This window comes from Podarcis raffonei, chromosome 1, assembly GCF_027172205.1.
Source record: "Podarcis raffonei isolate rPodRaf1 chromosome 1, rPodRaf1.pri, whole genome shotgun sequence".
Lineage (NCBI taxonomy): Eukaryota > Metazoa > Chordata > Lepidosauria > Squamata > Lacertidae > Podarcis > Podarcis raffonei.
In genome coordinates this window covers 24308840-24334324 of record NC_070602.1, presented here as the reverse complement: position 1 = coordinate 24334324, position 25485 = coordinate 24308840, and the positions used below count along the sequence as shown (strand labels likewise).

At 42.4% G+C, this 25485-nt stretch overlaps 1 protein-coding gene and 1 long non-coding RNA gene across 7 annotated transcripts in view; one reads left to right on the top strand and one right to left on the bottom strand.

Moving 5' to 3' along the window:
* LOC128408255 (uncharacterized) overlaps positions 1-25485 on the top strand; it is a 213737-nt gene that overhangs the window by 10864 nt on the left and 177388 nt on the right. The window lies entirely within an intron of this gene.
* PTPN21 (protein tyrosine phosphatase non-receptor type 21) overlaps positions 1-25485 on the bottom strand; it is a 48183-nt gene that overhangs the window by 20385 nt on the left and 2313 nt on the right. For all 6 annotated transcript variants that reach the window (XM_053377461.1, XM_053377468.1, XM_053377478.1 and 3 more), the window contains exons 2-7: positions 23385-23742; positions 11531-11700; positions 9923-10020; positions 4089-4156; positions 1830-1900; positions 1016-1103 (exon numbers count right to left, since the gene is read on the bottom strand). In XM_053377461.1, coding sequence (XP_053233436.1) covers positions 1016-1103; positions 1830-1900; positions 4089-4156; positions 9923-10020; positions 11531-11700; positions 23385-23564 — 675 coding nt within the window. In that variant the 5' untranslated portion in view covers positions 23565-23742. The remainder of the gene's footprint in view (positions 1-1015; positions 1104-1829; positions 1901-4088; positions 4157-9922; positions 10021-11530; positions 11701-23384; positions 23743-25485) is intronic.

Sequence of the window (25485 nt, the reverse complement as noted above, 5' to 3'; positions counted from 1 at the left end):
AATATCTCCTTTAATAAAAAAAACCAGAAACCTTTCTTCTGGGAATTACAGACTCAAGATATTCCCAAAAATGTAAGAGAGATATTTTTATATGCCACGGTCGCAGCAAGAGTTCTTACTGCAGCAAATTGGAAGAGTGATAAAGTTCTTTCAAGGCTAGAATGGATTCAAAAGTTGGTTGAATATGCGGAACTAGATAACGTGTCTGAAAGAAGAAAGAACAAACCAAAACAAGTATTTATCTCAAAATGGGTAGTCTTCAAAATCTATTTGAAAAACAACTGTTGCAGTTTAAACTCTGTTGCAGCATTTGAGTAATTTCAGTAGCAGTTTTAAATATGATGCGAGACCTAAGATAGATAAAAATTTATTTAAATTATGTTAATAATCTGCTATGTTTTGGCAGTAAGTTAGTGATAAGTAATTGAAGTAAGGAGTGGACAGGAAGTTTGGTCTAAAGCAAGAAGGCCTTTATAATTTATGGCTTTGTGTTTATTATTTGGTATATTATGGGTTCGTGTTTGGTATATGGTTTATTATTTGGTATATTATGACTTTGTGTATGGTATTTGGTATATTACTTTTTTCTTATTGTGTTGATGGATATGGATAGTTGCCTTTTTGTGGATTTATGTGAAAACAATAAAAAAATTGATTGTGTTTTAACAACCCTGCCTTTCTACAAAAAATGCAATATAAAATACATGATAAAAGAATCAAACAATGTTCCTGTTTGCCTAATTTCTTTTCAAAGTGAAAATCTGGAATGTTTCAAGTTCAGAGATTCTGCGTGCTGAAAACAGACCTGAGCAATCTGTTGACGTTTCGGCAAAAATATTCTGATATCTCAGAACTGTAAGTAACAATCCAAAGTGATTTAGGCCTGAGTCAGCTTAATATACCTTTTTTTAAAAATGCAAATAGACAGCGAGAGAGAGATTTTTTATTATAGGCATGCCTTTGTGGAGTCATGGCACAAACAGTCAACAAATCCACAGAAGAAACTTAGCTTTACCTTTGCAGGATAACTCTCTTCACCATATCCTTCCATCCTCTCAACTTCTTGCATATATAACATTTCTGCATCAGGTGGAGTGAGGCCCCTTCAGAAACAAAAAATGAAATTCAATTTGCTAAGTCTAGCTTCTTGAGGCAGGTTAGACTGCTTCTTTTAGCATATCAAGAGTCCACTTTTCTTGTATGTTCCCCAACAGAAATACACTTGGTGCAATATCTGCACTTGGTGCAGAAAAAAATTGCAAAAAGCAACTACACTGAGGGTTAAAATGACCACTGTTTAACTTCCATAAGCACCTGTGGAATTATTTATTTTAGGTATTTATTGACAGAAGTATTTTACTGCCCTATCATGAAATATCAGTGCATTTAAGCATTATATCCAGGATATAAAAAATAATTCTAAGCCTTTTACAGTTTCCCTTGCTTCGTGTATCTCCAATGATCAGGTTTCTGGCACTCAAAAGGTTTGCTGCAGCCTTTTGGCTTGGGGCCAGTGCAGACATAATACTGGATCTCTGAAAAATGTGGTTAGCAACAACAAACCCACACTCAAGGAATATGTGCCCAATATCTGAGCAAATTTCTCCCTCTCCTTCTAATAACATGCTGACAACAACATGGGTTAAAGCAAACTGGGGTTTCTATTAACCCTCTTTGAAGCAACTTTCTAAAAACTGGAAATCATGCTTAGCTTAAATTGGTGTTAGTTAGGCACAGAGCCAAGGCTACGTCTGTGCTAGCCCACATGTGAACAAGCTCATCTAGCAACATTCGGACCTGAAACAGCAGCACAATTTCAGAACTGTTACCTGTACTTCTGATGGAGTAAGGCCACTTTCTGGGTTGCCTCTTCCAAGATCTTTTCATCTTGCAACCAACCCTTAAGCAACAGAACAGAAACCATGAGCCTTCCTCGCATGTAAATTCACAACCCTCCAAACTTAATGAAGGGCTGGCGAACATTCATATACCCCAGTAGAGGGAGAAGTCTGGGCCATCTACCCAGGAAGAAAGCAACTAGTGCACTTTAACATCTATTGCTGGCTATGTCAACTTCTGGTAGGCTTGCAGAGCAGTTTAGCTCTGTAAGAGAGCTTGGCTTCCTAGAGGGCCGAGTCAGGCTTGACTCAGCAGTTCTTGATTGCAGGCACCTGTGCCTGCCTTCATCAGTACCTCCTTAAGAAACACTGCCTTGGGCCGTGGGCTCAGCACCAAAGGGGTTTCCCCCCATTGGGAGCCACTTGGGTGAGGGTGTTTAGTCCTTGGAATATTTGGTTACTGATGGGTTGGTTCCAGGAACAACCAGTAATAATAATAATAATAATAATAAAGTTTTTATTTATACCCCGCCCTTCCCGGTTCAAAAATCGGGCTCAGGGCGGCTAACAACGAATTTAAAACACTTAATTGTAAAAGCAGCATAAAATACAGTATAAAAACATGAATAACCATAAAATTCAAAGTTCAGAAATCAATTTAGGGGAAATCCATCTAATAAGAATTAGATAATCACCAGGAGTAGCTGGCTGAATTAGTCCTACTTGGGCCAGCGAGGAGGCTAAGGGAGAATTAGCTGTGGGGTCTCAGAGTGGGTGATCTTCATAAAAGGGGAGGGGGAGGGAAGAGAAGGGAAGGGAAATAAAAGATCAGGCTGAATTCAAATTAAAGGCCAGGCGGAATAGCTCTGTCTTACAGGCCCGACGGAAGGAGGTTAAATCCTGAAGGGCCCTAGTCTCATGGGACAGAGCATTCCACCAGGTCGGAACCATCACGGAAAAGGTAGGTGCCCTAACCCAGCCTCCTGGTGAGATATGGTGTGCTAGGGAATGGCGACCTGGTGAAAGCATGGGAACCATCCATGGGTGCAAATGCAAGATGCTTAATGGGTGGTAATTGGATAGTGAGCTCTCCTGCTAAGGGATTGAGCAACTGCCTTTAGGCAGAGAGGGTGGAATCTCTCTGCTCATGAAGAGTCTAGTAGGCTCCTTAAGTTTCCGGAGGAGTTCCAGGCTATGAAGGAGATTGGTCAGTGGAAAGCGCATAGGTGACATTAAATTTGGCACCTATCTGACCAAATAGAGGAGCAAATACACAGCCACACCTACCACATGGCAGGTGAGGAGAGCATCACTCTCTGTCTCTATTGCAGTGGTTCTCAACCTGTGGGTCCCCAGATGTTGTTGGACTACAACTCCCATCATCCCTGAGCTCTGCCCTTGCTAGCTAGGGATGATGGGAGTTGTAGTCCAACAACATCTGGGGACCCACAGGTTGAGAACTGCTGCTCTATTGCATCTTCAGTGAATCTCCAAGCAGGGCTGTTTACAGAGTGGTAAATGAGCTGGCTCAGAACAGTGTTAAATCACAGACACTGAACCAGTCAGTAGCCTGAGGTGAGAGATTTGTGAATCATTTTAAGAGCCAAATCACTTGGATCCGTACTGAACTTGATACCACAGTTGGTTCAGATCTGTTGGGAGGTCCTGGGAACAACCAAGATTTACACCTTGCGGGGTCAGTGGCTTCAGCCCGTTGATGTGGGATGCTTGCAGCAGTGAGACCAACAATATGCCTTCTTCATCCCTGCCTGACCACCATGGCTGATAAAACTGGATAGAAGGTGACTGACTAAATGGCATGGTCTGTGCCTCACTGCAGGAGGGAGCTATGCCCACTGCCTTGAAAGAAGCGATATTTTAAATTCTCCCAGGTTTTTTTATTATTATATTAACATTAAACAAGTTTTCAGAACAGAAAGAGTATCTAAATGACCCTTTTGAAAAGGGGGGGAGGATTTAGTAATGAATGGTACTACTTTTGAAGAATGATTTTTTTAAATAAAAAAACTATTTTTATTTATAAAGCTTCTCAGGCAATCCTATAAAGTGAATTACAATAAAGTAAAGACTAGCACACATCTGTTGGTTTAAAAGACAGAATAAAAAATATTAGCAACCACCAGGCAGAATGTGTTCACTTCTGATAATTCTACATCAGTTTGTTTTCCCCCAGTAATTTCCAAAATTGGAATTGGAGAGAGAAGGGGGAAAGAAATGAGCTATTCTTACCACAGGAAACAAGGCAAATCTCTGTAGAAATTCCTGCGATTCATATTGGTCATAATCTCCAAAATCAGCTGAGGAATTAAGAGAAAACAGGCAGGAATTAAGTGCATAGGGAAGTTCACTATTTCACAAAAGTCTCATAACAGATACAGCATAGTGGTTGCTGCCCTTTGGTTTTTCATCTCAAAATAAAATTGTGCAAAGCCAAGACTGCCTAAATTGTACAAAAGCAATTGAACAAGTAATAATTTGTTGAACAGTCATTATTAAAGAGCCAGATGAGGCTAAAGAAAAGAAATTAAAGAATGTTGTTGCATAAACAAGCTATTTCAAGTCATCAGTTTGATCTCACTGGCAAATAACGTTCTTGGCAAGTCTTTTCTAGCACACGAGATCACCATTCATAGCAAGTAAACGGAGGCAGCAAAGGAAAATAGACCAGAGGCTTACAGCACTCTCTTCGTTTCCCTGCCAGGCATCCACCTCATTCTTGTGGTTGTTTTCTTCTCTGGCATATAGCAGCTACACCAAAGTGCTAAGTTAAAACCAAGAGTGGTACTGCCTCCCGCATTTCGCAGATGAAAATAAGGCCACGCTTGCAACACCTCTCTACCCAAATTAAAAACTGCTGTCTGTGAGCATCATGAATTGCTGAAGGCTGCAACTCTCTCTTGTGCTGTGCTGGTTTCATTTAGGGCCGTCCTCCACTGGTTTTAAAAGCCAAGATGGTATGTTTGTTCTTTGGGCTAGCGATATATTTTTAAACAAACAAATGTCCGATATTATGCTGCCGCAGCTCAAAATATACCTCTGCGGGTTGTAAAATGTCATGGCATTGTCAGGCAAAGACCCATCCTTCAGCAGAGGGACCTATTACTGATGCCTTGAGCCTTCTAGCCTGGCTTCTGCTGCTCCCTGCTGCCATTGCCTGCTCATCTGATCTCTTTAAGAGAGTGGGTCTTTTCTGTAGTAGCTCCTTATCTATGGAATGGTCTCCCCAGAGAGGCCCGCTTGGCACCAACTTTCATTTTGGCACCAGGAAAATAAGCTTTTGTTTTCCTAGGCATTTGAGCTGCACCAATTATAGGTTGGTGGTTTTTTGTTTGTTTTTCACTCTACGTTCTTAAAATGTTTGTGCAATCTATTCCAACATTTTAATTTTTGTTTCAATCAATTTGGGGTGTTTTGTCCTGGGAAGCCATCCTTGAATTCAATTAACTAACTAAATGAGAAAGCCAACAGTGATAGCGAGCAAGGAGAAGCCCTTGCTTATTTAACCCTCTTTATTTTGGCAGCTGTAAGCAGAAGAGGGCAAGAGAAGGGAAAACAGAGGGAAGGGGTTGTGGTTACAAAGAAGTGGGCCCATCTGGGTGGGGCTCACTAAGGGCATCTTGCCAAGGGACTCCCTGTCCCAAAAGCTAGAGATGGCAGAAGAATCTGCACCCTGCTCAAGAGATTTGACTGCTGAAGAACCAGGAAAATAATAATAATAATAATAATAATAATAATAATAATAATAATAATAATAATTTGTATTTATACCCCACCCTCAGGGCAGCTAACAACAGTAAAATTACAGTAAAAACATAATAGAGGGGAAAAACCAATTTAAAATACAGGTTAAAATGCAGCCGCATTTTAAAAGTACCCCATCAAAACCATAAGGGGAGGGAAACATAAGGGTCAGACTGAGTCCAAACCAAAGGCCAGGTGGAACAGCTCGGTCTTGCAGGCCCTGCGGAAAGATGTCAAGTCCCGCAGGGCCCTAGTCTCTTGTGACAGAATGTTCCACCAAGTCGGGGCCAGTACTGAAAAGGCTCTGGCCCTAGTTGCGACCAATCTAACCATCTTGCAACCTGGGACCTCCAAAATGTTGTCATTTGTGGACCTTAAGGTCCTCCGCGGGGCATACCAGGACAACTCCAGCAGCTCACATGCCACCGCCATTTCAAAGGGCATCCCTAAAAGGGCAAAATGGGAACATAATAATAACAACAACTGTAATTTACTTGGGACAGGTAACCAAGGAAAGGGAAGGCTCCTGGCAAATAGGGACAGTTAGCGTATATGGGAACACAGAAAGAATGTGACTTCTTGTCCTTCCTGGGACCTAACATTCTGCAGTAACCTAGGATGGGCAATGGAACCGAGGATGAGTGATAAAAGTGAGAGTGGAAAACATTAAGACAGAAGTGGGGAAAGGAAAAATCCAATAAGATGGCGGGGGTGGGAGTGGGAGTGGGGAGAGACAGCGCAAATTTGCTGCAATTTCACTGCTATTTTCTGTGTAAAGTAGTAGAAATGGGTTTTATAGGTAGGTAACGCCACTGAAAATGGCAAGGAGGAAAATATGAAGATTGTAGATTAATTCCTAGGTATTAAAGCCTACTTCCCTTCAGCATGCTGGATAATACATACCAAGGGAGAATGAATGCATCATTCAAAGGCATTTCAGAAAATGACAGCCAATTTCAACAGTCTGAGCAGTCATTTTGCTATTACCTTTTGAAACACCCTTATAGTTCTGGGCAGCCTGGTTTTAACTTCAGTTTCTGCAAAGCACATTTGCTATATTCAAGCAGTTATCCTGCAATTGACAAAAGGCATTGGGGCTCTAATGGTTTTAAAGTGGTCCAAAGGAAACCTGAGTATCTTGTAGTGCATGTTCAAATCATGCTGTCTGAACTGCAGTTCATACACCTTGTGTGGTACTGTAGTCATGCATATACCAGTTCAGTCACAGGTTTTTCTTTTTTAAAAAACAAAACCTAAAGCATGGGTAGGCAAACTAAGGCCTGGGAGCCAGATCTGGCCCAATCGCCTTCTAAATCCAGCCCATGGACGGTCCAGAAATCAGCATGTTTTTACATGAGTAGAATGTGTCCTTTTACAGTGGTACCCCGCTAGACGAATACCCCGCTAAACGAAAAATGTGCAAGACGAAAGGGCTTTCCAATATTTTTTCCGCTTCGCAAGATGAATTTTTCTATGGGGCTGTCTCGCAAAACGAATTTTTTTCCGTGGTCTCCCTTTTTTTTTGCCTTTTCTGAAAGGCGCTAAGCTGCTTATCTGTAAATTGCCGCTTATCCGCTAATCCGCTAAAAGCCGCTAAAAGCCGCTAAGCCGCTTATCTGTCAAATACCGCTTATCAGCTGATCAAGCTGATAAGCGGTACTCCGCAAGACGAAAATCCCTGCAAGACGAAGGCACCTGCAGAACGGATTATTTTCATCTTGCGGGGCACCACTGTATCTAAAATGCACCTCTGGGTTATTTGTGGGGCATAGGAATTCATTCATTATTATTTTTTTCAAAGTATAGTCTGGTCCCCCACAAGGTCTGAGGGACAGTGGACCAGCCCCCTGCTGAAAAAAATTGCTGACCCCTGACCTAAAGGCTCACAAAAAAGAATGATATGCAGGACTGAATTTGACTCCAACTCTTTTCTAAAATAAAGAGCTGTTATTGGAGCTATCCTCTCTACAGTTATACAGGCGGTAGAGAATGAGATAGTTAAATCCCAGGGTGGTGGGTTTGAGCCCCACATTGGGCAAAAGATTCCTGCATTGCAGGGCGTTGGGCTAGATGATCCTCGCGGTCACTTCCAACTCTACAATTCTAATAAAGTACCTGCAGTTTATGAACAATGTTAATAAGCACACTTCCCTGCAAAGTTTCTTACAATGGTACCTCTGGTTACGAACGTAATTCATTCTGGAGGTCCTTTTTTAAAAAATTGTTTTTATTTTATTGATTTTCCAAAGAAAAACATCCAATTAAATATCCAATCATAATACTTCAATTAAAAACTAAAAAACTAAAATGCAAAAGATCAAATTATAGTCCAAATTGTATTTATTAATTTCTTGAGGTCCGTTCTTAACCTGAGGTACCACTTTAGCTAATCAGGCCTCCCGCTGCCGCTGCATGATTTCTGTTCTCATCCTGGGGCAAGTTCTTAACCTGAGGTAGTACTTCCGGGTTAGCGGAGTCTGTAACCTGAAGCACCTGCAACCCGAGATGTCTGTAACCCGAGGTACCACTGTACTAGCCTTTTGGCCACGCTCTTGGGAGGTATGACTTTCAGATGATTAAAAAAAACACAATAAAATGTTATTTGGCTCTACTGAATTTGTACGCAGGGGAGGTTGCAGATCTTTAAAAATGAAGAGCTTATTTTGCACTTGCTTCCAGCAGCACAGGCATCCATAGTAAAACTTTTGAAAACTGTAGTTCGGAATCCTATAGTGTATTGCTACTCAAGGCAGGTATGGTAAATAGTCCTTCTCTGGGGGGAAATCCCACAAATTAAAAGTATCCAGAGGACAAGAGGTATGATTTTATTTTTTATTTCATTTGCAAACAAGGAGGCACATGGTAGGAAAGTTCCCTTGATATACACTAAGGTCTGGATCTTGCAAACCAACAAGAATTGAGGCAGGAGTTTAAAAGCGACAAGAAAATGATTTGTTTGAATGCGCCGCTCGTGGATTCCCAAGAGTGAATTTGGTTTTAGGTTTATCATGTAAGGCTAGCAGGGTTACAGTATGGCCTTCCTAGCTATGCACTGGTGGGAATTGGACTACGGCAATTGTCAGAAGTGAGGAAGAACGTGTGCAGATGTAGATTGAAACATGGGTGCATCAATGCATGTGCAATTTGTATGAGCAATTGAGTGCATGGAACCTTATTTATGGATCTTGATTATTTATATATTGTATTATTTGATTTTGTTGATTTCCCCCACAAACCATATTTAAAATAAAGATTTTAAAAAGAAAAAGGAAATCAGTACTGGAAGGCCAATGTATTCTTATCTTCAATGTATTCTTATCTTTGCTACTGCATCAGCCTAAAATAAGTAGTCATTTCTGTGTGGGTTCTTTTCTACCTGTGCATTTTTCTTTTTTAAAAAAAAGAACTTAAAACTCCCTGAATCAGCAAATCAGTACTGAAAGACGAACCCCTCCTTATCTTAATAGGTGGAATGGCAACAACACAGCAGTTTGTTTTATAACGGCTAGTCTTTAAGTAGAGTGTCACAGAACCTCAACACATTAGTGATTCATTAAAAAAAATAATTACAATCTTCTGATGGTGTCAGCAGGGGAAACTAAATACGGAACAGTTATCACCTACTTATCTTAGTTACAATATAAAAAATAAAGCTACTATTGTGTTACATGTAAGTTTACAACAGCACTTTTAAAAAGTATGTATTGGGGTTATGAAACTAGTTATGGGTACCACACCAGATCTATGTAGTGCAACAGACTAGGCAGAGTGATGAGCGTTGGCACTTGAATCCCAGGCTCAGTCAAACTAACAAAGCTTTAGGCAAAACATCATTCATTCATTCATTCATTTATTACATCATCTGTTTACATACCACTTAATTGTCTGTAAGTGGTGTGCGAGTAACTCAGTACAAAAACAAAATGATAAAATCAGAATCCAGTTTAAAATAAAAGTATTCAGGAGGTGCCAGAAGTTCAACCGACTTCAAATGGAAGGGAGTTCCATTTCTCAGCATTGTCTACCTCACAGGTTTATGAGTTGGAAGGGACCTGGAGTTTGTTGCTATCTCTAGCCTGCCAAAGAGTATTCCCCAGCTGAAAAGCTAACAGCTACACAACAATGGCCATGGGCTGGAGAAACAGCTGCTGTATGCCTAAGCTCCCTCAACCCAGATTGCTCCACAGAAAAGGGCTGAAACGCCTTTTAGGGGACAGAGCCTTGGTGGACTGTGGGCCATGCACCCACCTCTCCCAGGAACACGAAGTTCAAGTAGCTGTATAAGTTTTCACCTCCTAAAATCAGCTAAACAGGTTAGTTACCTTGAACAGCTAACCCAGCCAGGTGCACTGCTTGCTCAAACGTGCATGGGATGCTTCCTTCCAATATGTCTTTCTTCAATTGTAGATAATACTGGTATCTATTAGGGAAAGAGAATATGCATTCAGGGCAATTTTATGAAACCTGTGAATATAGAGGTTGATGGATTCCCATCATCCTTAGCCAGCATGGCCAAAGGTCAGGGATGACTATAATTCAGCAACATCTGAAGGTGACCCAACCCTGTTTTATGCTTGCACAATTATATTCTTTCCTGCTTGTCTGGGCAGCAGGGTGACACTATGATCACCCTCTGCAGACAACATTTCGGGTTTGGGTGCATAACATGGAGTCTGGGCACAGAGGTCAGACTGGGGATTCTGACCGTGTGCTGCCAAACACACAACCTAGTCGCATTTCTAGCTACAGTTGGAGGTGGTCTGGAACTTGGGAACATCGTGACTTTTTTGCAGGGGGGAAGTCCACACGGGGAATGCAGCATCCATGCTAAGGAGAAGAATAGAGGGACTACCCTGTATCACACATAAAATGTGACTCCCCCACCACCAGCACCCTCAATCAAAAGGAGCATACATTATTTGCAAGAGAGGTTCACTTATGGGACAACATAAAACGTATCGACACCTGTGTCATAGTTAAGAACTCAAATAATAAAAACTTCTAAAGGTGGGGCAAGAGTGCATATTTTACCTAGTCCTTAATCCTAAATCCAATATCCTGGTTCGACCTAAGTAGTATTACTGAAGTTTTCTGTTCAGAAGAAAAGTTTTTAGAAGCTGGTGCCCCATGCATTTCATGGTGCGGCTTCTAACGGGAACCTACACCTAGAGTGTAACACCGTGCGCTAATATAATTTACCTGCCTGCTACACCTTTTCGGTTAATTAAAATGAAAGGCTTATAGTGAACATGGGCAGACCGCAACCTCAACAACCTACCGTATTTTTCGCTCTACAGGATGCACCTGACCATAGGACGCACCTTGTTTTAGAGGGGGAGAACAAGAAAAAAAAATCTCCCCCTCTGCTCAGCGCCCCTTCAGCGAAGCGGCAGGAGAAACAGAGCCCCTTCCAATTCTCTTCCCGCTTTGCTGAAGGGGCGCTGCGCAGCTCTCCCTCTCTGCTGAAGCCAGGAGAGTCTTGCTCTCCTGGCTTCAGCAAAAGGAACCCAAAGCCTTTGGAGCGCAGCGCGAGTTCCCGCTGCGCTCCAAAGGCTTCAGGCGGCTATCCCTGAAGCCTGGAGAGCCAGAGGGGTGCGCGCCGACCCCTCTCGCTCTCCAGGCTTCAGCAAAAGCAACGCGTAGCCTCTGGAGAGCGGAGGGAGCGCTCCCTCTGTGCTTCGGAGGCTTCGCGTTGCTATCACTGAAGCCAAGGAGCCTGCATTCGCTCCATAGGACGCACACGCATTTCTCCTTAATTTTTGGAGGTGGAAAAGTGCGTCCTATAGAGCGAAAAATATGGTACATCATGCTCACTGTTCTGAAAAGAAGATACACACAGAAAACTACAGGCTGAAAAGTGCCAGGTAAAGACAGCTAAAAGATGCTCCCTTCTCACTGCAGAACATGGCAGGCATGCTTGCACCACTCACCTGGTAATCTCCTGTTGAAGCTGGGAGACAGAAGGCACATAAAACACCACACCAAAGAATACAGTCGGCTCCAAGGCATATTTGTCCAGTTGCTTTTTCAGAGGCTTGTCTAAGTCTATCCACCGGCGCTGGTTTTGCTTGTTGAAATACCAGAGGCTGAAATAAGTGATCTAGGAGAAAAGAGCAAAAGGAAGATTATTCCAATCTTCAGTTATTCAGTTATTCCAAAGTGAAACCTGGAACACTTTGCAGTTAATTTCTTCTTCTTATTTATTAAAAGAGTCCATCCCAGCCTTCCTCCCAAAGGAGCCCAGGGAGGAAAGCAACAAAGCAGCAAAGCAATACAATTAAAATAAAATCAGTTTCTACAGCGGTGCTTCCCAAGCTTCTGCTGTTTGAGGAGTACATTATAAGAATGATTATTATTATTATTAAGGATAACAAAATTAATGGCACATTTCATTCCAACACCAGACTAAAACAAGGCCAAAAAAATCACCTCCCCTCTGGGGAACCAGCAGCAGAGCACATGTTGTGTACAGAAATCCTGAAGAGTTGCTGACAGTCAATATACTGTATTTTTCAGTGTATAAGACACCCCCATGTATAAGACGACCCCTATTTTTTGAGACCAAAATTAAGAAATAAATATTTTAAACATTCCATTTATAAGCCGACCCCCAGTTTGAAACTTTAAAAATTTGGGGGGAAATATAGTCTTATACATGGAAAAAGACAGTATATTGGGGGGGGCTATTGAGTTATTTTTGTTTTTGTTTTGATTATGTATTTTGTGTTTTTATATTGTGATTTTATCCTGTGAACCACCCTAAGACCTGCAGGTATAGGGCAGTATACTACTACTACTACTACTACTACTACTAATAATAATAATAATACAATACTGAGCCAGAAGGACTAGTGGCTTCATTTGGCTTATGAGGCAGCTTCCAGTGTTCCCACCTACTCCATTTCTGCAAGAGTCACTGATCTGAGCATTCTCACGGAGCAGTATAACTCATCATGCAAAGATGCATGGCAACCCTGCTACATCCAAGAATGATCAAATTATATCAGCGCAATGATGTAGCAAGGTGGCCAGTCCCCAATGACAGCTGATTGGCAGGAGACCAGGCCAGAACAGTGGATCTGTATCTTCTTCTTCTTTGGTGATCACTCGCAGCCGAGTAAGATTTTCTTCCATAAACTTGGTTTTAACAATGGGTCTGTAAGTGACTGTGGAGGCCAATTCTGGATCCACACATCCTTCCACAGTGGGGACATTGGTTTCCGGGTGGGAGCTGATCACGGTGTGGATTTGCCAAGTGTGCCTTCCTCTTAGCACGTTTCTCCCTTGCGTCCTGAGTTCGAGTGTCTGCAAAGCCCATGACACCTTCTCCTGTTGGTAGGAACTTTAGTTTCATGGGATTCTTTTAATTAATGCATTAATTGCTTGTAGCACCCCAGCAATTCTCTCAAGGCATACTAGTGTGCCTTGGCAAACAGTTTGGGAGTCACTGGAACTTGATCTTGCTTGAAGTTATGATAATGCTTCTTACACAAAGCTGCCACCACTGCAGGTGATCTCTATCTGCCCAGGTGCTAATGCATTTAGCAGGCTTGCCGGTTATAGTAACAAATGTGGGCTACCACTGCTAATCTTTCAGCTCTGTGCCATGATTTAAGCTGGTCACTGAGACATTTTGGTGTTTGAGCAACTGATGCTGAATTATCACCATCCTTGCACCAAAGGCCAGCTGGCCTTTGGTTTGGACTCAGTCTGACCCTTATGTTTCCCTCCTCTTATGGTTTTGATCTATGGGCTACTTTTAAAATGAGGCTGCATTTTAAATTGCATTTTAACCTGTATTTTAAATTGATTCTCCCCCCCCCCCATTATGTTTTTACTGTAATTTTACTGGTGTTGGCCGCCCTGAGCCCGGCTTTGGCCCTGGAGGGCGGGGTATAAATGAATTTTTTTTTATATTATTATTATTATTATTATTATTATTATTATTATTATTATTATAAAGACCAGCTGCTTCATATATGTAATCACATGCAAAATGTACCCCCCCAAAAAACCAAATAGTGAATGGTGAGATATAGTATGGGCTCCTGTCACATGATCCAGAAAAAACCGCAGTGCTCCTGAGTCACTGGGAATAGTGCCTTAGTTTGCAACTGTTGGAAACGCCATGAAAATGTGAGAGCTCCTTACTGTCCTATTAGATTGCATCCACTAATGTGAACATAAAAGATAAGAGCCAATGTTTTACTTTATAAGAAAATAAGCCCATTTTTTATTGGTTCAGATTTTCTAGCTGAAATGGCAATTCTCTGCCTGCCAGAGATTGCAATCTAAATGTAGACATGTGTGCATGGGAAGGGAGGGAGAGGCAAGCAAAAGAAGGGATGAATGTGAATGTTATTGTGGTTCCTTTTCTAGAGATGTGCCATTCATATGCTATGGTTTGCTATGCTAATGCTAACAACAAACAACAGCTTATGCCACTGTTGTGCCAATACTGGATTGATAACAAGCTTGCCCTCCCATTTCTAACTTGCACAAAACGTAACAGTTGATGCTGCCACTATAAAATGGACACAATCTAAAGTACATACAGCAGAATCCTGTTTACCCCTTTGGCTTTACAGAGAAAAAGACCAAATTCAGACAACCAGAAAGTTCTAGTGTTTCAGTTCTAGAGCTCCTGAAATGGGAGAAGCGATTCCCCGTAGAATTGGGATAAAATGTGCTGTTTCCAGCTCACACGCACGGCTGCAAAGGTATATTTCAGTTTCGCAAGCTCTTGGTGGCATTCAGGCATCCTGGAGCACTGATGCTGAATGGGCTAAAAGCGAATCACTTTGTAATCACGGCTAAAGCTATCCATAGCACAAGAGATTACCTAGCCCTGCAGAAACGACATGACATAACTCTTGAAATATGTTAAGCTTCTGAGATTAACACTGTTGCAAGGTTTATTTATTTTAGCAACTTACTCATCATTCAACCTCCGGGCAGTAAATCAACCCTAGACAGAAAGGACCGTGGATTTTCTACACAGTTATGTTCCAGCTAATTGCCCTCTTTGTTAGAGGTACAAGAAATAGCAATATTATTGAATGTGCATGGAACATCTGAAAAGGTGGGGAGAGAGGGTAGCACTCAGCCCTGCAACTAATACAAAATATATGTGGGGAACAGAACACCAAATTAAGGAAAACTGAGCCGCAGGGGCAAAGAAATATTTCCCTCAAAAGAACACAGGAATGGCAACAGTATTTATTTTTTAACTAGGCAAGACTGACTTGGGCCAGTACTCCAAAGAGAACATTATAAAGTTCTGAATATTTATCAAGCGAATACATTGTATATGGGACTTCCCCAGCTGATACAATAGCAGAATAATTATCTCTGGTCTCTCTAGCCAACTGCCAGGACACACCAAAGGAAACATGAACTTCACTTAATTTCAACGGGATTTAGGCAAGTGTTTATATCCTAACCAAGGGTGGCATTTAAGTAAGTTCCATTCAGAGTAGAGCCACTGACGTTATTGGACCTAGACATATCCATTGATTTCAATGGGCCTGCTCTGCTGAACACTGGAAACACACACACACACACCCATCTAGGATGGTCCATGCACCATGGGGTATCAAGGCTATGGAAGTTCACACTGTCTTGTATACTGTGCCACAACCTCCAGCGCTTGTGATATGGATACACCAGGGTATGTGTAATAGATAGATAGATAGATAGATAGATAGATAGATAGATAGATAGATACGAGACCAACACAACATAACCATCTAAAGAGCACACACCAGTAAATGCTAAATTCAGATTTCAAAATTACCTAGGCGCACCAATAGGTACCAAAACTATGAGCATATGACTCAAAACCATGAAATTTAGTATTCACATAGTCCAAATAACTTTGATGAGAAGTAAAACACAAAATTATTACGGGTGTGTATTAAATCTCTTTTCCTTGAAATGAAGAACATGAATTGTTGCTGAATCTGGTGAAGACACTTTTATACTACCCAGACAGCTGAAAATCTTGTAGCAGATTACTTCGTAACAGTAATCCAAAACACCAGATGCCCGGGACTGATTGACTCAAGCTGTCTCCGATGCAGAGGGAGGCTTAGCAATGGCAGTCAAGGAAGAAGCCCCTCATAGGACCTACAAGCAGCTCTGAATTCAGCAGGCCAGATTAGTGATTATCTCTCAATAAAGTCCTATGTCACCTTTGCAACTTTTTTGAAAACGTGGTCCCCATTCTAACGAAAGAGATTTCCAATTATCCTGACTGTTCTGAGTGCAGCTTTCCACTTCTTTTGAACAAAAGGGCTATGTGAGAAACTGCTACCAGGCAACTCTTGGAATTGGGGGAGGGGGGGAAATAGTGAAATAAAGTGATGGACGCACGAAGGGACTGGTTTTGAAATTTTACCAACTTCTCTTAAAATCTGAGTCCAGATGGTCTCAGAATAATACAGGGAAAAGAGCTCAGCCTACGTTACAAGGTTGAACAAGATATGTGGAACAAACACCCCTTCCACTGTATCTCAGCGAGAGATGGGAAATTGTAGTTAAAATGTGTACATAAATGGTGCTTAACACCATGCAAGTTGTCTTATGTGATTCCCTCATCCCCACCAAGGTGCTGGAGGGCCTGCCAGGTTTCTGCTACCCATCGTCAACTTTGGTGGGATTTGTCCAAAGTCCAATGATAGTTTTCAAGAAATTGGTGCGATAACAGATCACCACACTATGTCTACTGCTTGGGTAGCTCTCCTAAATTTGTTTGAGGAAGAAGATATGGGTTTGTACTTTAAAGAGTTAATAATTCACCTGCCTGCAGAAGCACAGGTGACTACAGCCCAGTTTTAGAGGAATGCTAGGGTATGGTAAACAGCCTTATTTGAGGGGAAATAACTTATAAGCTAAGGGTTTTATGAGGTCAAAGTAAGATTGTTTCCCCCCACAATTCAGCATGAGCTTCTAACCTACAGTAGAAATACAGAACATAGACAATTTCTTCCATTCACCTTCAGAAAGAACTGGTTTACCTGGTAGTATTCTTCATGGAAATGTTTCTTTGCTTATTTAAGTTATTTGCCCTACACAATTAAGTGATGACTGCATGTGGAACGCCCTCCCATCAGATGTCAAGGAAATAAACAACTATCTGACTTTTAGAAGACATCTGAAGGCAGTCCTGTTTAGGGAAGTTTTTAATGTTTGATGTTTTATCACATTTTTAATATTCTGTTGGGAGCCGCCCAGAGTGGCTGGGGAAACCCACCTGGACGGGTGGGGCATAAATAATAAATTATTATTACTATTACTATCATAACATTGATGCTTGGTAAAGTTAAGACAAAGTCTGAATTTTTCCTAAGCAACCCATTTTAGTTCTGGATTCAGACTTTGCCTGAAGCAGATACACGGTCCTTGTGAGCAATCCTACAGCTTTGAAATGGAGATCAGTTTTGTCACCTTTTAACGCGAATGGGCAATTCACAAACAGGTCTGGTCACAATACTCACGTTGAAGCCAATTTTATTCCAAGTGAAACAGGCTTCCATCCAAGTCTTTTTAATTAGTGTGTGGATCATAGCCTATGCCATAAATCCACGATGCAATAGTGTTTGATGTAGCAATCAACTCACACTGACTTATTACCTAATTAGCTATGTGGCAGATGCATGTTCTAAAAGATTATCTTTTAATTAGCACCAGCCCATCAGACAAATGAGACATTTCTCTAGGGAGGCAAGATTTGTGAGAGTATCTGCAAATTTCCAGACACCAGAATCTAAAGAGACTGAAAATTTGCATCTAAGGCCATCTGCTTGCACATACTTTTCATTTCCTTTTTCTGGTGACAAAGATGCTCAAGTTTGGATCATGTTGGTCTTGCCACGGTTCACCAGGTCATACAGCTAGGCTGCTGGACTTCACTTTTAGTCTCACCATCCTGTGCACCATTTTCACCTGTGGTAAGTTGGTGGCTATCCCTCTTATCTTCTGTTCCTCGAGAGAGCTCTCAAGTCTGAGAACAAATCGCCCTGTCAGTGGCTCACTTTGCTAGGCCTCAACTGCAGCCCAAGGGCTCCTGGTTTTGTGGCCTGATGCTTGGCACAAAAGGACCGTGCTAGGCATGTCACAGAACTGTGTGTCTCTTTTTTACTCAATGTAATGTCTTTTTTTCTAAAATGAGGGGATGGGGATGTTGAATGGTTTCTTTAAATGTAAAGGTTCATCATTGTTCCACCCGATGTGTATGTCTTTAAGGGGCCAGAGCAAGGGCCAGAGCAAAATAACGAGACCCAGCTTTACAGCTGTGAAACATAGCAGGTGCTGCTGAGTTGTATTGATTAAGCTGTGTCAGCAATTGGGTGTAGTGTATAAGGAGCAGCACCTAGCTCTCCCATTACCCTGGGGGATGGGTTGGTGGTTGGGTCATGTTTGTTTGTTTGTTAATGTATTTAGTGTAAAAGGAGTTTTTGTTTTTGTAATTAAAACCTTTTTAAAGTTATTTTTGAGTCCCTTTTTAATGCATGGTCTCCCCAGCAAGCTCTCTGCAGTGCTACTAAACTGCAAATAGCCAACGGGACATAGCCTTGCAAGGCTGTGATCAGAAACGCAATAGCAGAAAATGAGGTATTGCTTAACCCTTTCCCCTACGGCCACTTTTCCATTAAATATTGCCCCTGTGCTGTCTTCATATGCCTTTGGGGTAGAAATATGGGGAAATGGGGGCTGTTTTGGATGTAAACCATAACTTATTGTTGTGTGCATGAGCAACATGAAGAATCATGCTCACACACTCTCCTGAACATACTCTCTTCTTCTGCTGTGGCAACAAAGAAATTGGAAGTATCCACTTCTAAAATAACTAGAGTTCCCTGTTGTGTTAGAAAAGAAGGAAATCGTTGTTAGTTTCAACTGTAGCTTGATAGGCCAGGATAATAAACCATGGTTTGACCCAGGCTTGCCTGTGTTTAAACTAGAGTTCTCCCCCAGTTCAAAGTTAGTTATCTGAAGAGCCGATCTTTTCAAAGCTTCACCAAAGGAGTAAAGAAGACAGACCGGAAGGCAGGGTGTACACCAAGCTGAGGCTCACTGCTGCTTATGTATATAACGCTAAATTATAGCTTGACACCATGTGCAAAATGGGCCCAAATAATGGCAGAAGAGGAAGGGGTTGTGCAGCCCGTTACCTCTTCTACTCCTGATCACAATCTTCCAGGGCAGTTTTTTATCTATAAAAAGAGAGAGAAAATTAAAAAGAAACATGGAACTTGGCGTCCTGTCTATAGTTCGACCCTGAGTATAAAATGCTTTGGGATGCATTTTTGCAGGGAGTGTTCAGTCTCTTGAACACACTACGTTAGCAAAATTTGCTTGTGCTCCATTCAATCATCTCTGTACTCTGCCCACACTGACTCCTGGAATTTAATGAAGGCGCATTTACCACTTGGCCTCTTAGCCAGGGTGTGTCAAAAGAGAACCAGATTGTATTTACATTCCCTGCAATTCACATTCTGCAAATAGCACAATACATGTGCCTTAGCCTACCCTGCTTTAGGAAACTAGCTTTTTCCATCATGTTTACAGTGCACAATAATTTTTAAAAGGGGAGGGGGGGAGGGAGACTGGACCAAAAGCAAACTTTCAACATATACAAGGTGACATGTGGCATTTTTTAAAAAATCTATTGCATAGAAACACAACCTTCAGGGCTGAATTATGTCAGATGAAGAGGCACATATTATTTTACATAATATATGCAGGTTTCACTAATGGAGAAAGAACAACTAAGGAGTGGTGTGACTTTGGTTAGATGGCAAAGTGGTACAGCAGTTGTAGAAGAGAAATAGGCAGAAAAGGACAGACTGTTAAGAGAAACTATTCCATGTTTCATCCTCTCCTAAGCCTTCTGCAAGTAATGACTAAACTATTCTCCAAAACCATAAGGACTAGACCAGGGGCAGCTAGCATGGTGGCCTTCCAGATGTTGATGAATTACAATTCCCATCATGCCTGACCACGGGCCACACTGGCTAAGGCTGATGGGAGCTGTAGTCCAACAACATCTGGAGGACACCATGTTGCCTATCCCCTGTACTAGACCATTGCATTTTCCTTTTAACACCCTGGAAGTTGAATGGATTCTAAATTTTGTGCCAGCCTACCGGACTTAATGCTTGTGCGATAAGCCCCAGGGATATCTGCCGCCTTCTTGCTCAGTCTCTCTCTAATCCCGGTTGCTTCCTGTTACTGCCCTGGCTTGCTCCCTCAAGCTCCCTGCTCCATCCTCCTGCCCTACTGCCCTCATTCTCCCCTCCTGCACTTTCCTTGCTCTTTTCACTAGCTCCAACATCAACTTGCTTTGGCAACTCTTGTTCCCTGCCTCTTGGTGTTGGTGCCCCATTCAGTGAATTTTAACCCTCCATTTATTTCTCCTTAGGTTGTCTTCTCAGCATGGGAGACGATGCAAAATACTTCTTTACATCATGGTAGAAGTTCCTGTGGAGGCCCTCCCAGCAATAGTACTGTCTGTCCCAGAAAGGAGGACATTACCGGAGGAGCTACCATGGCCCATGTGGATCATCTTGCTGCAAAGATAACTCAAGGATGCCTTACAGACAGCAAAGAACAAAGGAGGCAAGGTCAGAGACTTGTTGCTGTAATCACTGTGTGGTATAGTGGTTAGGGCAGGGGAACCAGATGTTGTTGGCCTCCAATTCCCATCAGCTCAAATAAGCAAGGCCAGTTGTCAGGGATGAAGGAAGTTGTAGTCCAGGAACATTTGGAGGGACATAAATTCCCCAGCCCTGGATTAGACTGTTGGAGTAGGCCCCCAAGAAGACCTGGGTTCAAATTAAGTTGTGACGCTTAGAGACAAGGGATGGCGGCGGCAGCTGACTGGAGGACTCCCAAGAAGAGGGGAGAGGAAAGGAGGCTGAGGGAACACTCCACAAGAGAGGGTGTTCAGAAAAGGGCGAGAGGCTGCCAGCTCTGCAGGCAAGGGCTCCTGAGCCCCACAGGGATTCTGCAGAAAGAATGTAGTTGGTTAAGGGAGCCGTGGACTCAAAAGGGTTATAAAACATATACCTTCCCAGGATTCTTGGAGAAAGGCTGGGATAAAAATGGAATTAAAAAATTACAGGCAAGACCTCTGGCGGCTTTATGTATGAAAATACAGGCCTGAGGTGGTTGCCTCAGAAGCAACCCACACCTGGAATGTGATAAACAGTCTTCCAAAATTATGTAATATTTAAAGTGGACATAACTGCCTCAACATTTCAGATAAAAAGAATTAACAGCACTGGAAGCAAAACATGTTTTCAGTTTGCCAAGAATATTATTTTCACACTTAGTGAGTGCTGTTCTCTACCTTATCTCTGTTTCCTTTCCTATCCCATCCCATTCCATCATCGCTCTGTTTCCTTTTTTTGCTGCACAAGTATTTATTTGCCAAAATAATCTGTACAACGATGTGTTCTGGAGAGCGTGAGGAAGCCTGCTCAAATTCAGCAGTCTAGTTTGCACTCCCTAGATCTGATTTACTAACCTCACTTCAAGGAGTTCCTGCCATTTCCCAAAATATTTCAGAACCCAAATTAAAATGGAAAAGAGGATCAGGTTACTGGAGTGTCCTCCATAAGGGGTGCATGCACTGGTCAGTGCCAGAAGAGGTTCCTCAGCAAGGGCAGGATCTACCGCTAACAGTTCAAGCATAAATGATATTCCCTTAACTGTGCCGCAACAGCCATCTCTACTCGGATACATTCAAAGCAGGCCAGACCCTTCACTCAGCAACACTAGCTAAGCCACTGCTGCCATCCCTCGTAATTCTGACTCTGTCCTAGATACCAGGAGCACAGCTCAGTTAAGGAAAAATATCTGTGGGGCAGTGGTTAGAGCAGGGTAACATTTCCTTGCGCACAATCTGCTGAATGCCACATACCAGTGGTTGGCAGAGCTACAACAGGTGTTGACAGGACAGGAGCCAAAAGTGGGTGGGGACCTGCTTTTCTTTATTTCTCTGGCACCCTTTCCTCTCTCTCTCTGCTCTCACCACACTTATAAAATGGAAAATAAATGGAAGAAAAGCTTAAGGGGGCAACAGAGCTAATGCAAGTCCATGAGGAAATATACGTGCAGGCAAGATGCTTGCTGGCAGCCATGCAAAATTCCCGTCAACAACCGGACGCCTTGAGCTGACTCCTCTTGAACTCCAATTTTGCTGCACACAATGAGGGCCACTTTGTGAGAGATATGAAGGAAGAAAAAGCATGCCCCGTGCCCCATGTGGAGCAATGCGCAAGGGTTTGCTTTGTTACAGAGAACAGGACTGATCCACGTGCACACACAGTTCAAAGCAGAGCACGCCGCACCAAGGTAACTCCAGTTCGGCAATTTGAAAAGTTGCACCCTGCAACTTTGTGATCCAAATGAAGCACATTGCTGCTGCTTCCTTCGCCTCCTCCATGACTTGCTGGTGCGGGATGATGGGAGCTGGAGTTCAATGACATCTAGAGGGCCACCCCATCCCTGCCATAGGGATCTCGGGTAACAAGGCTGGGAGAGATCTTGGAGCGATCCCGCCAGCCAGAGACAGGGGCTAGACAGATCAGCAGTCTGACTCAGGGCCATTTCCTATTTTCGTATATCTTCAGGACTCTTCCAATTTAGTGGACATAGAAAGGCTAGAGCTCCAAGTGCAGAAAGAGTTCCTGCTATTGTTTTGCACATACAGGCTGTTTTTACAACAAGCCAGGATGGAGTAACCAAAAGTCTTTACCTTCTAAAGTACAGAATGCAGCATAAATTAGCAGCATGTTTTTAACGAGATTTCAGGGGCTGAGCAGCATTGGAGAAGGCAATGTGTATTTTATTATATTTTTATCCCACGCAACATTAAAAAAAAGTTCAAAGCAGCTTACACTGATCATTACATCATATTTTTATTTGCATGTTGAATGTAAGCTGCTTTGAGGGTGAGTGAAGTAGCAAAGTGATATATAAATTCCAACAGAAATTTAAATTTTTTAAATTTCTGATTTATGTTCACCTTTTAGGTGACCACTTTCTTCTTCTGAGGAAGCAGGTTCTTATTCAGAAATCCCTGTGCCTAAATGTTTTCGTTAGTCTTCAAAGCGCCACAAGACTCTGTGTTGTTTTGGCTGCAACACAGATTCAACATCGATATACCTGTGGAATTTATCTCTCATTTGCACAAGCCTGTTTCTGTGCATGTACATGCTGACAAAGAGGACTGCATGGTGTGACATGTTCATAGGAGGAAACAGAACTGCTTTGCATGCTAAGGTCCCAAGTTCAATCCCTGGTTCCAAGTCCTGACCCAAACCCTGGCATCTCCAGTTAAAAAGAATATGTAATGGGATAGGTCAGGCCTACACAAGACATTGAGCCACCTGAGGTTAAAGGCAAGATGGAGTCCCACCGTTGCCTCCATACTAGACACAGAAGCTAGCTAGACTGACAGCTGAATCTAACTTTGGTACTGGTGACTGAATAGCTCCCTTCCCTACAGCTGAGGGCAGCTGACCAGTTTAGGGGGTGCATGTGGCCCACACAGCTCTGTCCTCCAAAGAAGGGAACTGCCCCCCAATATATGCTACCTGAGGCAGTTGCCAGTAGGTCTGGCTTGGTCTCTACCCACTCCCCTGCAAAGCTGCTCCCTTCCAGCGTAGGCAAATAGTCTCTCCAAGGATAAGGTAGCTTCCTGAACGGGAACCCCTGAATAGTGCCTCCATCCCAGGATGGAAAGTCCCACAAGCCTGCCACCATGTTCCCTACCTCTCGAAGTTCCAGCCTCTGTGCCACGGCCTCCAGGCTTTCCTGCCCGGTGCTCTCCACCGACAGTGTAAATTCCACAAACTCATTGTTAAGCAACTGGATGCGGGCCACCAAGCAGCTCTTGCTAGACACTGTGTAGCGTCGAGTTCGTTTCAGCTTCAGCCCGAAAGGCAGAGGCATTTTCTTCCCTAGCACATTCACAAGAAGTCACCGAAAGCCTTCCAGGAATGCCTTGCCTCCCACGAATAGTCAGGAGCTATGAAGTCCCCAGATGATCAACCGGCAGCTGCAGCAGCAGCCATCAAAAAGTGGCAGGTCCTCCTCCAAGATCTGAGCAAAGGAAGCATTGACGAAAATTCTGTGGAGGGAGAAAGCAAAGAGGAGTTTAAGAGAAGAGATGAGTTTAGCTCACAATGTCCGTTCACATTTGGTGAGCTTAGCCCGAAAAAAAAGTATAGCTTGTTTTTTTCAACACAGAAAATTCCTCAACTCTCAGAGCCCTTATATCAGGCATAGGCAAACTCGGCCCTCCAGATGTTTTGGGACTACAACTCCCATCATCCCTAGCTAACAGGACCAGTGGTTAGGGATGATGGAAACATCTGGAGGGCCGAGTTTGCCTATGCCTGCCTTACGTGATCTCAGGAATCCTTACAACAAACTTGTTGGCTCAGCCAATATTATTAGCCCCATATTACAGGTGGGGAAGATGAAGGTTGAGACTGAGAATATAGGGCTTATCTATCCCTCCCCGATAAATACATGGCTTAGATAATTAGGTGGAATTGGGTGGAATTTCTCAGCTCACATTTGTAGCTACTACACAAACTCTCTTTACGATTTACTAATCTGTGTTGGTGTAACAAGTATATGTTGTATAGATAAAAGGGTTTTGCAACTAATGGTATCTTTTTTTTAAAAAAAAAGCCATGTTCTAGATGGAAATTAGAGACATTTATGGAATAGCAAACTACAAGCTTAATGTATATTTTAATTTATTGGGCAGGGACCATATCAATTCCATATTTTCTACAGCATTCAAATGCACAGCTGAAACTAAACACATGTTAAAATAGTAGGAGTTACGCACGATGTATAAAATCAGGAGAAAAGGGGTGCAGGCAAGCAGAACTGCAATTGGTGATAACTCCTCTGGCTAATTTACTTGCTAGGCTGTTTGTGCCTCTTCCTGTTCCCTCACTTTTGCTCTCATCCACTGTTCCTCTCCCACCCACCTCAATCCTATCACATTGCCTCAACCCCTTTAAACCGCTGCCAGAACTGGTAGACTGGCTGTGTGACAGGCAGAAACGCAACAGGCACAGCGTATCATCATGCATCGTTACTTTACATCTCCATGCCAAGAAAAATGAAATATATTGATTTATTTATTTTTACAGAAAAATTGTATTGGGGGAGGCAGCTCTAAACTCTTTTCAAAACCAAATTCTAGCAGAGGCTTTCCTAAATCATCCTAGAAGTACCTAGTGCAGATTGCAAGCCTTCTTCTGTGCAGAAATAATGCCTGTTCTAAACAGAGCCTAACATAAACCTGGCGCTAAGCATAGGATTACTACTGAGTTTAAAGGATGCCGCAAGAACCTAACAGAACCTTCCTTCATGTTAATTCTGTGTGGTCTTAGACATCATGACTTGGAGGTTGAAAAAAAGTGATTCCACATATACAGTCTTCCCCCTCCACAAACCAACACACTTTACTGTGAAAACATACAAGAAATCATTACAAAGCCAACTAGAAATGGCACCCTCATTCATTCATGAATAAACAATACTTACCCCACTAATACTACAATCCATAGCTTTATGCATTTTGCAGCAGTTCTATTTATGACTCTCCTAGAGTAAATGAGTTTCAGGCTTCACTCTGATTATTCTCTCGAAATATTTGTGAAGAATACAACCCATTTCTTGCTTATAAAGTCTACTGAGGAGGCTCCCATTTAGTTATCCATTGCAGACAGCTGCAGTGCTTTATCCATGGGATAAACACTTACAACTACATTTTAAAAGATGAAGCATTCTTTCAAAACGTTTGACTTTTAAACTAGTCTTCCCAGCCTCAGCACTGACCAACCTGCAC